This window comes from Somniosus microcephalus, unplaced genomic scaffold, assembly GCF_052327205.1.
Source record: "Somniosus microcephalus isolate GS21.2 unplaced genomic scaffold, FLI_Smic_1.0 unresolved_chr1, whole genome shotgun sequence".
Taxonomy (NCBI): domain Eukaryota; kingdom Metazoa; phylum Chordata; class Chondrichthyes; order Squaliformes; family Somniosidae; genus Somniosus; species Somniosus microcephalus.
The window spans coordinates 141,393,760-141,405,935 of record NW_028225179.1 but is presented as its reverse complement, the minus strand read 5'-3'; the positions used below and the strand labels follow the sequence as shown (position 1 = coordinate 141,405,935).

The 12,176-nt window shown below is 46.2% G+C and overlaps 3 protein-coding genes and 1 pseudogene across 3 annotated transcripts; 2 read left to right on the top strand and 2 right to left on the bottom strand.

The window, feature by feature from the left end:
• Positions 1–1,644: 1,644 nt before the first annotated feature.
• LOC147096063 (late histone H2B.L4-like) lies at positions 1,645–2,126 on the top strand. The gene is given in 2 exon segments (XM_085974071.1): positions 1,645–1,811; positions 1,814–2,126. Coding segments are annotated over 2 exon segments (333 nt in total). The 5' UTR covers positions 1,645–1,723; the 3' UTR covers positions 2,059–2,126.
• Positions 2,127–5,665: 3,539 nt separating this feature from the next.
• Positions 5,666–6,418, top strand: LOC147096062 (histone H2A-like; annotated as a pseudogene).
• On the bottom strand, positions 6,270–8,215 carry LOC147096061 (histone H3-like). The gene has a single exon (XM_085975010.1). The coding sequence runs from the start codon at positions 7,457–7,459 to the stop codon at positions 7,049–7,051; it is 411 nt and encodes a 136-aa protein (XP_085831136.1). The 5' UTR covers positions 7,460–8,215; the 3' UTR covers positions 6,270–7,048.
• Positions 8,216–8,313: 98 nt separating this feature from the next.
• LOC147096060 (histone H2B 8-like) lies at positions 8,314–8,836 on the bottom strand. Its single transcript, XM_085975011.1, has one exon. The coding sequence runs from the start codon at positions 8,834–8,836 to the stop codon at positions 8,456–8,458; it is 381 nt and encodes a 126-aa protein (XP_085831137.1). The 3' UTR covers positions 8,314–8,455.
• Between the last annotated feature and the right edge of the window lie 3,340 nt (positions 8,837–12,176).

Sequence of the window (12,176 nt, the reverse complement as noted above, 5' to 3'; positions counted from 1 at the left end):
TTAAAATCAGTCACTAAAATAAATGTAAGACCTTACTCTGCTGCAGATTTTGTGCTCATTCTTCGGGGGGGGGGGGGGGGGGGAGAATCTGGCGCCTCATTACACCCAAAGCGTGTCGGCTACAAGGGGGCAGTAGAAATAATGTGAGGTTAGAAACACGAGTTAGTCGAAAATTGGCAGCATTTTTTTCTTACACTGAAACCTTGATTAAAAAGTGCATCGAGTTAGAATAGTAAAGTAATAGTTGCGTTTAAAATATATATAAAATGAACGGACCTTGTAGCGCCCGTAAGAGAGAAACAGTTAACGTTTCAATGTTAACTCTGTTTCTCCATAGAAACATAGAAGATAGGAGCAGGAATAGGCCATTCGGCCCCTCGAGCCTGCTCCGCCATTCAATGAGATCATGGCTGATCATCCAAACTCAGTACCCTGTTCCTGCTTTCTCCCCTTGATCCCCGTAGCCTTACGAATTATATCTAACTCCTTCTTGAATATATTTAATGAATTGGCCTCAACTGCCCTGTGTAGTAGAGAATTCCACAGGTTCACCACTCTCTGGGTGAAGAAATTCCTCCTCATCTCTGTCTTAAATGGCTTACCTCTTATCCTTAGACTGTGACCCCTGGTTCTGGACTCCCCGACCATCGGGAACATCCTTCCTGCATCTAGACTGTCTAGTCCTGTTAGAATTTTATAATTTTCAATGAGATCCCCTCTCATTCTTCTAAACTCCAGCGAGTATAAGCCCAATCGACCCAATCTCTCCTCATACGTCATTCCTGCCATCCCAGGTATCAATCTGGTGAATCTTCGCTGAACTCCCTCCATGGCAAGAACATCCTTCCTCAGATAAGGCGACCAAAACTGCACACAACACTCAAGGTGTGGTCTCACCAAGGCCCTGTATAACTGCAGCAAGACATCCTTGTTCTTGTGCTCGAACCCTCTTGCTACGAAGGCCAACATACCATTTGCCTTCTTAACCGCCTGCTGCACCTGCATGCTTACCTTCAGCGACTGGTGCACAAGGACACCCAGGTCTCGCTGCACTTCCACCCCCCCTTCTCCCAATCTATTGCCGTTCAGATCCACGGATGCTGCCTGGCCTGTTGAATGTTTCCAGCATTTTCTGTTGTTGATCAGATTTCCAGCATCCACAGTATTTTGCGAAGCATTCACTATCACAGATAAAATTAAAACATAACGCTAGAAAATCACAGCTGGTTAGAGAACTGACCAGGTTAACCTATCCTTATCCGCCATCTGGGTCTAACGCCTCCCTGAAGAGATTGCCGGGGTCTCTGTGAATGTTTCAGGAGATCCTCCACCGGCATTGCTTATAAAGATGAAAAGCCCAAGCGCTTGGCTGCATTGGGTGCGGTCTTTGGTGTCAAAGGTCACCTCGCGCTGCTGCCAGTGGTTCCCGCTCGGGATCGCCGACACAAACCAAACCGTCTGGCGCTTCTGATTGGCCCGCTCCTTCGAGTGAAGTAACGCAATCTGAAAAGTAATTGGTTTAAAGCTAGAGTTCGTCCAATAGGAAATCCCTCTTTCTTATTCTTCATTAGCATAACGGGGTCTATATATTCAAGAGGCGGAGCTACTTCATTTGATTGAGTAGCAGGTTGATGGAACTGAAGGTAATGCTGGAGACGGCGGGTATGGGAGGTCTGTCTCGCAAGGCGTCGAAGCAGTCGTTTTTTTTAAAATTATTAAATGAATGAACAAGAATGTGCCCAAGAAGCGAAGGAAAATCCGCAAGCAGAGCTATTCTACGTACGTGTACAGGGTGTTGACCCAGGTTCACCCGCCACCCGGATCTCATCCAAGGTCATGAGTGTCATGAACTCCTTCCTTATCGATATCTTTGAGTGCATCGCCTCCGAGGCCAAGCACGTCATTCAGTACAACAAGCGGCAGACCATCTCGGCCAGGGAAATCCAGAGCGCTGTCCGCCTCATGCTGCCGGGGGAACTGGCCAAACACGCCGTCTCTGAAGGAATGAACGCTGTTACCAAATACACCAACTCCATTTTGGCCGACCATGTAAAATAATTTAAAAAACACAACGGCTCTTTTAAGAGCCACACACAATAAGCAAAGAAGGGCTCTAAATTCAAGCAAAGGTGTTACGATAGAGGAGGGGGGGGTTATTTTATCAATTATAATTTTAAAAATGGACACTGAAGATATTTCAATCTTACTGATACGAGATGTTAACACAGCTGCATAAATGTATTTGGCGGACAAGACAATTCTGCCATTAATTTGCTGTATCTGGCATTGCACATTCAGCACATTGGTTATGTCAACCACGGGCTAAAAATATTTACATTGAGTTACAGATTCTACAGCACAGGAACAAACCATTTGCCCCAACTGGTCTATGCCGCTGTTTATGCTGCACACGAGTCTCCTCCCACTCCTCTTCATCTCACCCCATCAGTATATCCTTCTATTCCCTTCTCCCTCATGTACTTATCTAGCTTTCCCTTAAATGCACCTATGCTACTCGTTTCAACTACTACTAAGTCGTACTTACTTCAAGATTAAAACGAATAGTCGTTTCCCCGAGGGTGATGTCACAAATTATGATATTTCTGCTGTTTATATAAGGCGCTTAAAATATTAGCCATTTTTTTCCCAATTTTTTTTAAAGCTATTTCCTTACATGTAAAATCATACACCACAGAAGGAGGCTATTCGACCCATCGTGCCTGTGCCGGCTCTTTGAAAGAGCTATCTAATTAGTCCCACTCCTCTGCTCTTTTCCCCATAGCCCTGCAATTTTTTGTTTTCCTTTTCAAGTGTTTATCCAATTCCCCATTGAATCTGCTTCCACCCTGCTTTCAAGAAGTGCGTTCCAGATCACAACAACTCGTTGCCTAAAGAAAAAATCTCCTCTCTGGTTCTTTTGCCAATTATTTAAAGATTCATCTAGTGAAGGCTACTTGGTTTCGTTCCTCATGTGAAATTAAATCAAAAAGCCAATTTTTAAAACGTTGAACAGCATGCCCATTTGTGCAACTGTGCGTTCAATTCAGCTGTCTGGCAACAGTGTGCACTTTGAAATTGTGGTTCTCGTAGTTCGGAGCCAACACATGTGCCCGGGAAGTTGTTTGTAGGCAGGTTGTTATGGGTCGATATCAACAGAAACGTGTGTCAAATGATGAAATGTCTAGCTGCTGTGCATGGAGCCGCATCTGGTGGATTCTAACTCCACTTAAAACACTTCCCCGTCATTATAGGATGTCGAGTAGGCCGCTTCTGTGGGCATCCTTTGCGACCAAACGTTTGCCGGGAGCGTTCGCATCAGTTAACCTGCGGCTAGTTTGTTAATTTCTCGACACTGCCGTTTAAGTCGCTGCGTGTTAGCAGCTAGCTGCTGTGGAATATTGAATGTGATTGGTGTGTGTTTAGCTCAACTCAAGACTCCAGCAGAAAAAAAGAGCAGGAAAAGTTGTGTTATCACACTGAATTTTGCAATTGCTATCTGTAAACGCCCAAGCTTCTCATGTCCTTCCACAACGCTTTATTAAGGCTCTATTAATTACATAAGAAAATCTGCAATCAGATTAAAGCCGTTTTTGGCAAGCTAACAATTTTAATTGACGATTCTACATAGCAACAAAACTACTCTAGTGGTATGTTAGTGTGACACCGACAAACGCACCGACCCTATTACCTGCTCTTCGGCCTTTTGGGAATCTGTAACTAAAAAGTCGAATTATCATAGAGAGCCCGTGTGAGTGCATTGATCGTCACTGATTCAGTGACACATAGTTGTAGAACGATTTAGTTGCATGTTTTGGTGATCGGGCCAATGCAATATTAGGCACAACAAACACAGTAGTTGGTCAGTATCATTCAGGTGAATATCCGGATTTAATAATATGGCACTGTCTCAATCGCAGGACTAAATGGTAAATTAGAGGTTATATTGATGAAGTAAATGGTTTCGACTACTTTTATTAGGCGAGCCCTGTAGCTGCTGTTCGCCGCTCAAAGAAAGGGGAATTGCGAGAATTTGCTGAAGGCCTGGATTGGCATCAAAATAAAATCGGGTGAATATTAAGAATCCAAGTGGATTGCGAGTTCAGACAGAAGCGTTCTGTGTGGGATATCGGTGAGGCACTTCATGCTATTTTCTTTGCTGCTTTAGACAACGAGGAGAGACAGAGCTACACACAATGGCTCACAAGGCTGCAATCTGCTGAATTCACCCAGGATTTAGGGGCAATGTGTGACGGCCTTTATATTGCCTTTCCTTTGAGAGTTATGGCAGAAAAAAAATTAATGCAGACAACCACATGAGACGTGCAAAACGAATCTTAAAAGCTACGAAGAAAGGTGGAAGCGACAAGAAAGTCATCTGAAACGTGCCTCTCGTCTCGAATAGAAAGCGTGTTAACTTCAGCCAATAGCATTTCTTTCCAGTTGGATAAATCACACGAGATCTTCATGACTTGCCTTGGCTGCAGTAGAAAACGGCAGGGACAGTGTGCAATATTCGATCCCAATTGCCCAATCGTCTTCCTTCTATTTGTAATAATATTGAGCGTTAAAATGATTAATAGCCTTGCAATAGATAAAATAAAAACTGGAACAAGACGAAAAGTTAAGCGGCGTTTTTCTGCACCACCTCCAGGAACTGAATATCTCCTTTGTGTATGTTCTTACAGCTATTGAAAATCTATGATGGGGAATGCTGCATTTATTACGCTTCTCTTGAAATGCTTTTATTTTTGTTTCACAATCCCTCAGACAAAAGCCTACCGTAAACGCAATCTGCTTACAGAAACAACGCACAGCGGCTGCTGGAAATCTGAAATGAAAACAGAAAATGCTGGAAACACTCAGCAGGTCAGGCAGCATCTGGGAAACGTTAATTTTGTTTCTCTCTCCACAAATGCTGTCTGACCTGCTGAGTTTTTCCAGCATTTTCTGTTTTTATTAGCGCAAACTGCTTGTCAGTTTGGTGTATTTTCATTTTACAAGCTGGCATGGAGAAACTGGATTGACAGCTTGATTTTTGTTACTGATATTGAGGGAGCCAATTTCGGCCGCGCTATGCCCCAAAAGTTTGCCCTCTCTTTTCATTGGACCCAAAAAAAGAAACAATTTCACAAATAAGGTGACAAAACAACCCAATTACCCTTTTAAATAACCCTCCACCAATCAAATTAAAATTTGGTTGTCCCGATTAACAATGCACTCCAGTCCCCGCGGCGCCCACCGGTCACGAAAGAGCTCGAGCGCGCCGGCGGACACCGCGTGCTCCATCTCTAGGGCCACCCGGGCGCGAACATGGCCACGGAAGAGGGGGAGGCAATCCGGTCGGACGACCCCCTCGCTCGCCCGCTGCCAGGACCAATTGATGGCTTTCTTGGCCAGGCCCAGGAGCAGGCCCACGAGGAGGTCAAAAGTTTGCCCTTGGTCCATGAGACAAAGTATGCTAATTAGGGATGGGTAAGACGCCGCTTCCTATTCGCTAAATTTTTGTAATGTGTCGATTGTTCTGCTGAGTTATAGACGAATCAGAAACAAATTAAAGTTATTCAACCAATGAGAAACGACCGCATCTCGATCTGGCTGGAAGGTATAAATAGAGAATTGCTCGGCATTAAACGGCTCATTAGGGTCGATGAGAGTTTGTAATAAGATGTGAGGTCGTGGTAAAACTGCAGACAAAGTACGTGCCAAGTCCAAGACCCGCACCTCCCGAGCCGGTCTGCAGTTCCCGGTCGGCCGCATCCACCGCCTACTGCGCAAGGGCCACTACTCGGAGCGGGCGGGGGCCGGAGACCCGGTCTACCTGGCCGCCGTCCTCGAGTACCTGACCGCCGAGATCCTGGAGCTGGCCGGCAACGCAGCCCGCGACAACAAGAAGATTCGCATCATCCCCCGCCACCTGTAATTCGCCATCCGCAACGACGAGGAGCTCAACAAGCTGCTGGGCGGGGTCACCCTAGCCCTGGGCGGGGTCACCCTAGCCCAGGGCGGGGTCCTGCCCAACATCCAGGCCGTGCTGCTGCCCAAGAAAACCGTGCACCCCAGCAAGGTTTATACCGAAAGGACAAACATCAATAAATCGATTCAACGGACCACAAAGGCTCTTTTCAGAGCCACCCACCTCCTCTTTTTAAAGAACTTCAGCCAGATTCTCCACTTTAATTTGAATAACTTCAGAGATCTACCAGCGGACTTCCAGACGAAATGTTTCACCCCAGACTTTAGTTCTAATACTTTGTTAAAATGCTGTGAAAATTAATTACTGGCTGGAGGCACCCCTTTGTTTTCAATGTAAAATCTGCTCTAAATTGAAAATGTAAATTCGTGGCCAACATTAAAAAAGAAAAACGATCGAACGATTGTTACGGTATTCAAAATTATTAAAGATTATTTGTTCCTTCAATGAGTAGCTGTCTCAATTCTTTGGAAGCAACGTGGGCTTTTTGGTGGAATTCTTTTTGACCACGATAATTTTTTTTAAAACAGCTTAGAATTTTGAACAAAATGCTGCACTCTCTAAATCTCCTCTGCCCCCTCCCCAAGGCCTTAACATCCTTCCTAAAGTGGGGTGCCCAGAATTGTACAATATTCCAGCTGGGGCCTAATCAGTGATTTGTAATTGTTTAGTTTTAACTTTCCTTCAGCCCGATTCAATCCCTTTTCTCCGCACCATCTCGGTTTTGCTTTCTGCAGATGCTGCCTGACCTGCGTGTTTTCCAGCACTTGCTGTTTTTTTAAAATTTGCCTGCGACACTTTCAGGCAAATGGTTTACATGTACAACGCTTCAAACTTAATATGCCAGGCGGAAAATAGGGATAAATGCAAGATATAAATAAAACACCAAACTAAATGCAAAGGATGTCTGCAAACTTGGGATACTTGACTGGAAACAGTTGGGATATAAATATTGGGTTATTAAAGTTTCTCTGCATTATAGCTTTTCCCCACAAGGATTGAAGTGGCTCTTAAAAGAGCCGTTTGGTTTCAAGTTCCCGTTCCTCAAATGGGTTAAGGCTGCCGGCGACAGGAGGCTTAGGCGCGCTCGCCACGGATGCGCCGGGCGAGGTGGATGTCCTTGGGCATGATGGTGACCCGCTTGGCGTGGATGGCGCACAGATTGGTGTCCTCGAACAATCCCACCAGGTAGGCCTCGCTGGCTTCCTGCAGGGCCATGATGGCCGAGGTCTGGAAACGCAGGTCTGTCTTGAAATCTTGCGCGACCTCGCGTACCAGGCGCTGGAAGGGCAGTTTGCGAATTAGCAGCTCGGTGGACTTCTGGTAGCGGCGGATCTCCCGCAGGGCCACGGTGCCGGGCCGGTAGCGGTGGGGCTTCTTCACTCCGCCCGTGGCCGGGGCGCTCTTGCGGGCCACCTTGGTAGCCAACTGCTTGCGGGGAGCTTTGCCCCCGGTGGATTTGCGCGCCGTCTGCTTCGTCCTCGCCATTCTCCTCGAACTACTACTGTTTCTCCAGGCTCCGGGCTGCGGCTTTTATAGCAGTCGCCGGCCGAGCCGCACCTTCTGATTGGCTGCAAACACGGCAAATCTCTGCCTCTGATTGGCGCGTTTTTCAATCCACTCCAACTTCGGACACCAAAGAAAAAGGGAGGGAAAATTAACACCAACGAAAAAGGCGGCTTATAGAATAAGAGCACGTCTGTGAATCATACTCGTTATTGTTAAAATGATGGCCCTCTGTGGGGCTGAATAACCACTGTTATTAAAATCATGGCATCTGTGGGATTGAATAATAATCATTATTGTTAAAATTATTGCATCTGTGGGATTGAATAATAATCATTATTGTTAAAATTATTGCATCTGTGGGATTGAATAATAATCATTATTGTTAAAATTATTGCATCTGTGGGATTGAATAATAATCGTTACAAATTATGGTATCTGGGACTGAATAACAATTAAAACTATGGCATCTGTGAGACTAAATAATAATAATTGCTAACAATTGTCATCTGTGCGACTGAATAATCATTTAAATTAAAATTGTAGCGTCTGTGGGACTGAATAATCATTAAAATGGCATGTGAGACTGAATAATTCATTATTAAATCTGAATTATGGCAAATTGATCCTTTAAAATGACTGGTTCCAGATTTAATATCATTTTAGCTTGTCAGCGACCCGCTTCTAAATGAGTGTTGTACAAAACAGAGCAGTGACAATGCATCATTTTGTTATTGTTCAATTTCAATCTATTTTAAATTAACGATGTATTACAAAAACACACCACCAAAATCTGAACATACGACAAAAAAATGAAACGGCGAGGGTTAATTAAATAAAGATAAGTTTCATTTTTTATGCTGTCCGTATTTCAAATGTCATCAGTCAAATGAAAATAAATAGTCCCTTCTGGATCTCGTGAGTGGCTCTGAAAAGAGCCTTTGGGTTGAGTTTTTAAGGTGGGAGGACCGAGAGGCTTTATTTGGAGCTGATGTATTTGGTGACCGCTTTCGTCCCCTCCGAGACGGCGTGCTTGGCCAGTTCCCCGGGCAGCAGGAGGCGGACGGCGGTCTGGATCTCCCTGGAGGAGATGGTCTGGCGTTTGCTGTAGTGGATCAGGCGGGAGGCCTCGCAGGCGATACGCTCGAAGATGTCGGTGACGAACGAGTTGATGACACTCATAGCCGAGGAGGAAATGCCGGTATCGGGGTGGACCTGCTTCAGCACCTTGTAGATGTAGATGCTGTAACTCTGCTTCCTGGTCTTCCTGCGCTTCTTGTCGCCTTTGGTCCGCTTCTTGGTGGCCGCTTTCTTCGGCCCCTTTTTCGGGGCGAGGCCCTTGGACGCCTCTTCAGGCATGGTGAATGGACGCGAGAGTTCGTAATGGAGAGTCTCCCGGACGCGCTATTTAATAGCTAGGCGTATGCAAATGAGGAATCAGAAAGTGAAGGACTCCTATTGGTGAACCAGCGCATAAATATCTATTGTGAGTTAGGAATAAGGGGTGCCAACTGGCCAATCAGAGACGCTCATGGTGTTGCAGCTTGTTTCAGGCACGTGGGGGAGAGTCTCCACATGGCTGCAGCTTGAACAATATATTACAATAGCAAAATACTGCGGATGCTGGAAATCTGAAATAACAACAGAAAATGCTGGAAATACTTGATGAAGGGTCCCAGACCTGAAACGTTAACTCTGTTTCCCTCTCCACAGATGCTGCCTGGCCTGCTGAGTATTTCCAGCATTTTCTGTTGAAAGATATATTTTTGGTACCATAAGTTGCCCTGTTAAATTGCAGACTGCTTGCCCGACATTGATCCAGCTGAATGTTGGGAAGACTGAAGCCATCGTCTTCGGTCCCCGCACTAACTGCATCCCCACGCCACCGACTCCCTCCCTCTCCCTGGGCAGCTGGCTGAGCCAGACTGTTCGCAACCGTGGTGTCATATTTGAACCCCCACCCCCCTCAGATGAGCTTCCGACCACATATCCACGCCATCACTAAGACCGCCTATTTCTGCCGCCGGTCCATCGCCCGACCCCGCCTCTGCCTCAGCTCATCTGCTGCTGAAACCCTCATCCATGCCTTTGTTACCTCTAGACTTGACTATTCCAAAGCACTCCTGGCCGGCCTCCCACATACTACCCAATGTAAACTTGAGGTCATCCAAAACTCTGCTGCCTGTGTCCGCACTTGCACCAAGTCCCGTTCGCCTATCACCCTTGTGCTCATTGACCTACATAGGCTCCCAGTTAAGCAACGCCTCGATTTTAAAAATCTCATCCTTGTTTTCAAATTCCTCCATGGCCTCGCACCGCCCCACCCCACCGCCCCAACCTCCCCCCCGCCATCTCTGTAACCTCCTCCAGTCCCACAACCCTCTGCGATATCTTTGTTCCTCTAATTCTGGCCTCTTGAGCATCCCCGATTTTAATTGCTCCACCATTGGTGGCTGTGCCTTCAGCTGCCAAGGCCCTACGCTCTGGAATTCCCTGCCTAAACCTCTCCACCTCTCTACCCCTATTTCCTCCTTTCAGACGCTCCTTAAAACTTACCTCTCTGACCAAGCTGCCCTAAAATCTCCTTTTGTGGGTTGGTGTCAAATTTTGTCTTACAATGGTCCTGTGAAACGCCTTGCGACATTTCACCACATTAAAGGCACGATATAAATACAAGTTGTTGTTGTTTTTATTAAGCCCCATTATGCCACACTCAATTCATTATTAGTGTGGTGATCCTTGGGGACTTCAAATTGATCAATAAGGCTGAACCAGTTAGAATTGAGAAACTAGGTAGGATAACCCCGGTGTAATTAGTGTGAAGGTGCAATTTAGGTTATACAATCAGAGAATGATGCAGCACAGAAGGAGGCCATTTGACCCATCGGCCTGTCATAGAGCCATAGAGCCATAGAGTTATACAGCACAGAAAGAGGCCCTTCGGCCCATCGTGTCCACGCTGGCCATCAAACCCTGTGTGCTCTAATCCCATTTTCCAGCACTTGGTCCGTAGCCTTGTATGCTATGGCGTTTCAAGTGCTCATCTAAATGCTTCTTGAATATTGTGCCGGCTCTTTGAAAGAACTATCCAATTAGTCCCACTCCCCTGCTCTTTCCCTATAGCCCTGCAACTTTCCCCCCTTATCTAATATATATCTATATATATATATATATAGATATATCTAATTACCATTTGGAATTTATTATTGTATCTGCCTCCATCAGGCAGTGCATTCCAGATTACAAAAACTTGCTGCGTAATAAAACATCCCCTCATCTCGCCCACTGGTTCTTTTGCCAATTACCTCAATCAAGAAAGTGACTGACTTTGTTCTAACTATACATTCCTAGACGGCTGACATTCATATTGGACAGCTGCGCAAAACTGACGATAGCGAATCAGCAGCCTGTCTCACACTCAGAGCTACGGGCATTTCCCCTTTTTTTTAACTACTTCATGGGGTGTAATTGTACTTGGGCAGGGTACAAAACAGGTGATATTGCTTGGTCACTTGTTATACACCCAGTTCCATTGACTTCAGTGGAATTGAGTATCAGGCGTGTTGTATAATAGTTGGCAAATGCGATTTCGCCCAGTTTGCATTCCTGGCCAAGTCCAGTTTCACCCTTAATGGCTTATTTAGCTGAAGGGAATTGCAGCTCATCCAAGACTGGTGTTGGACAAGCAGTATGACAGCACAGGCAGTGGAGAGGTAGTGTGAGGTGGTGGAGAGGTTGTACTGGGTGGTGGAGAGGTTGTGTGAGGTGGTGGAGAGGTTGTGCTGGGTGGTGGAGAGGTTGTGCTGGGTGGTGGAGAGGTTGTGCTGGGTGGTGGAGAGGTTGTGCTGGGTGGTGGAGAGGTTGTGCTGGGTGGTGGAGAGGTTGTGTGAGGTGGTGGAGAGGTTGTGCGAGGTGGTGGAGAGATTGTACTGGGTGCCATCAGCGCAAATGCGGCAGCTGACCCCCATATCTTTGGATGATGTCACCAAGCAGCAGCCTGCAGGTGAAGAAGAGGAGAGGGTCAAGATGGATGCTCGGGGGCCTCCTCAGGTGATGGTGCGAGGATGGGAAGAGAAGCCATTGATAGAGATGCTGTGGCTGCATTCACAAAGGTTGGAGTAGAAACAATTGAGAGCTGTCCCCCTGAGCTGGACAATGGAGGCAAGCTGTTGCAGGACAATGATGGAACCTCAAAGGTTACAGGGAGATTGAGGAAGGTCAGGAGGGATAGAACGCCACGGTCACAGTTACAGAGAATGGTGTTCATGACGTTTGTTAGGGCTGTTTGGGTGCTGTGAATTGTATTTCTGGACCAACCGACTTTACAATCCTTAAATTCAATGAAGTCTGTCCAGAAACCTCACTTCAAAAGACATTGAGGGCGAAATTGGACTTGGACATGCCACAAGCTCTATACCCTTAATATCAACTCCATCCCCTGCCCAGTCACTAGCTCAGGTGAATCAGACTTTTTGCAACCACAGCATCCTAGTCAACCCTTAGCTGAGCTTCCAACTGCATAATCTCTCCATCACAAAGACCATCTACTTCTACCTACATAACGCTGCCCACCTCTGACCCTGTCTCAGCCCATCTTCCACTGAAGCCCTCATCTATTTCATTTGTCACCCCCATACGTGGCTATTCGAATGATCTCTTGGCTAGCCTCCAATCCCCCACCCTCCATAAACTTCAGCTC

Bases quoted from the DNA above. Each gene is read 5' to 3' on its own strand.
- LOC147096061 (XM_085975010.1), bottom strand. From the start codon at position 7,459: ATGGCGAGGACGAAGCAGACGGCGCGCAAATCCACCGGGGGCAAAGCT.
- LOC147096060 (XM_085975011.1), bottom strand. From the start codon at position 8,836: ATGCCTGAAGAGGCGTCCAAGGGCCTCGCCCCGAAAAAGGGGCCGAAG.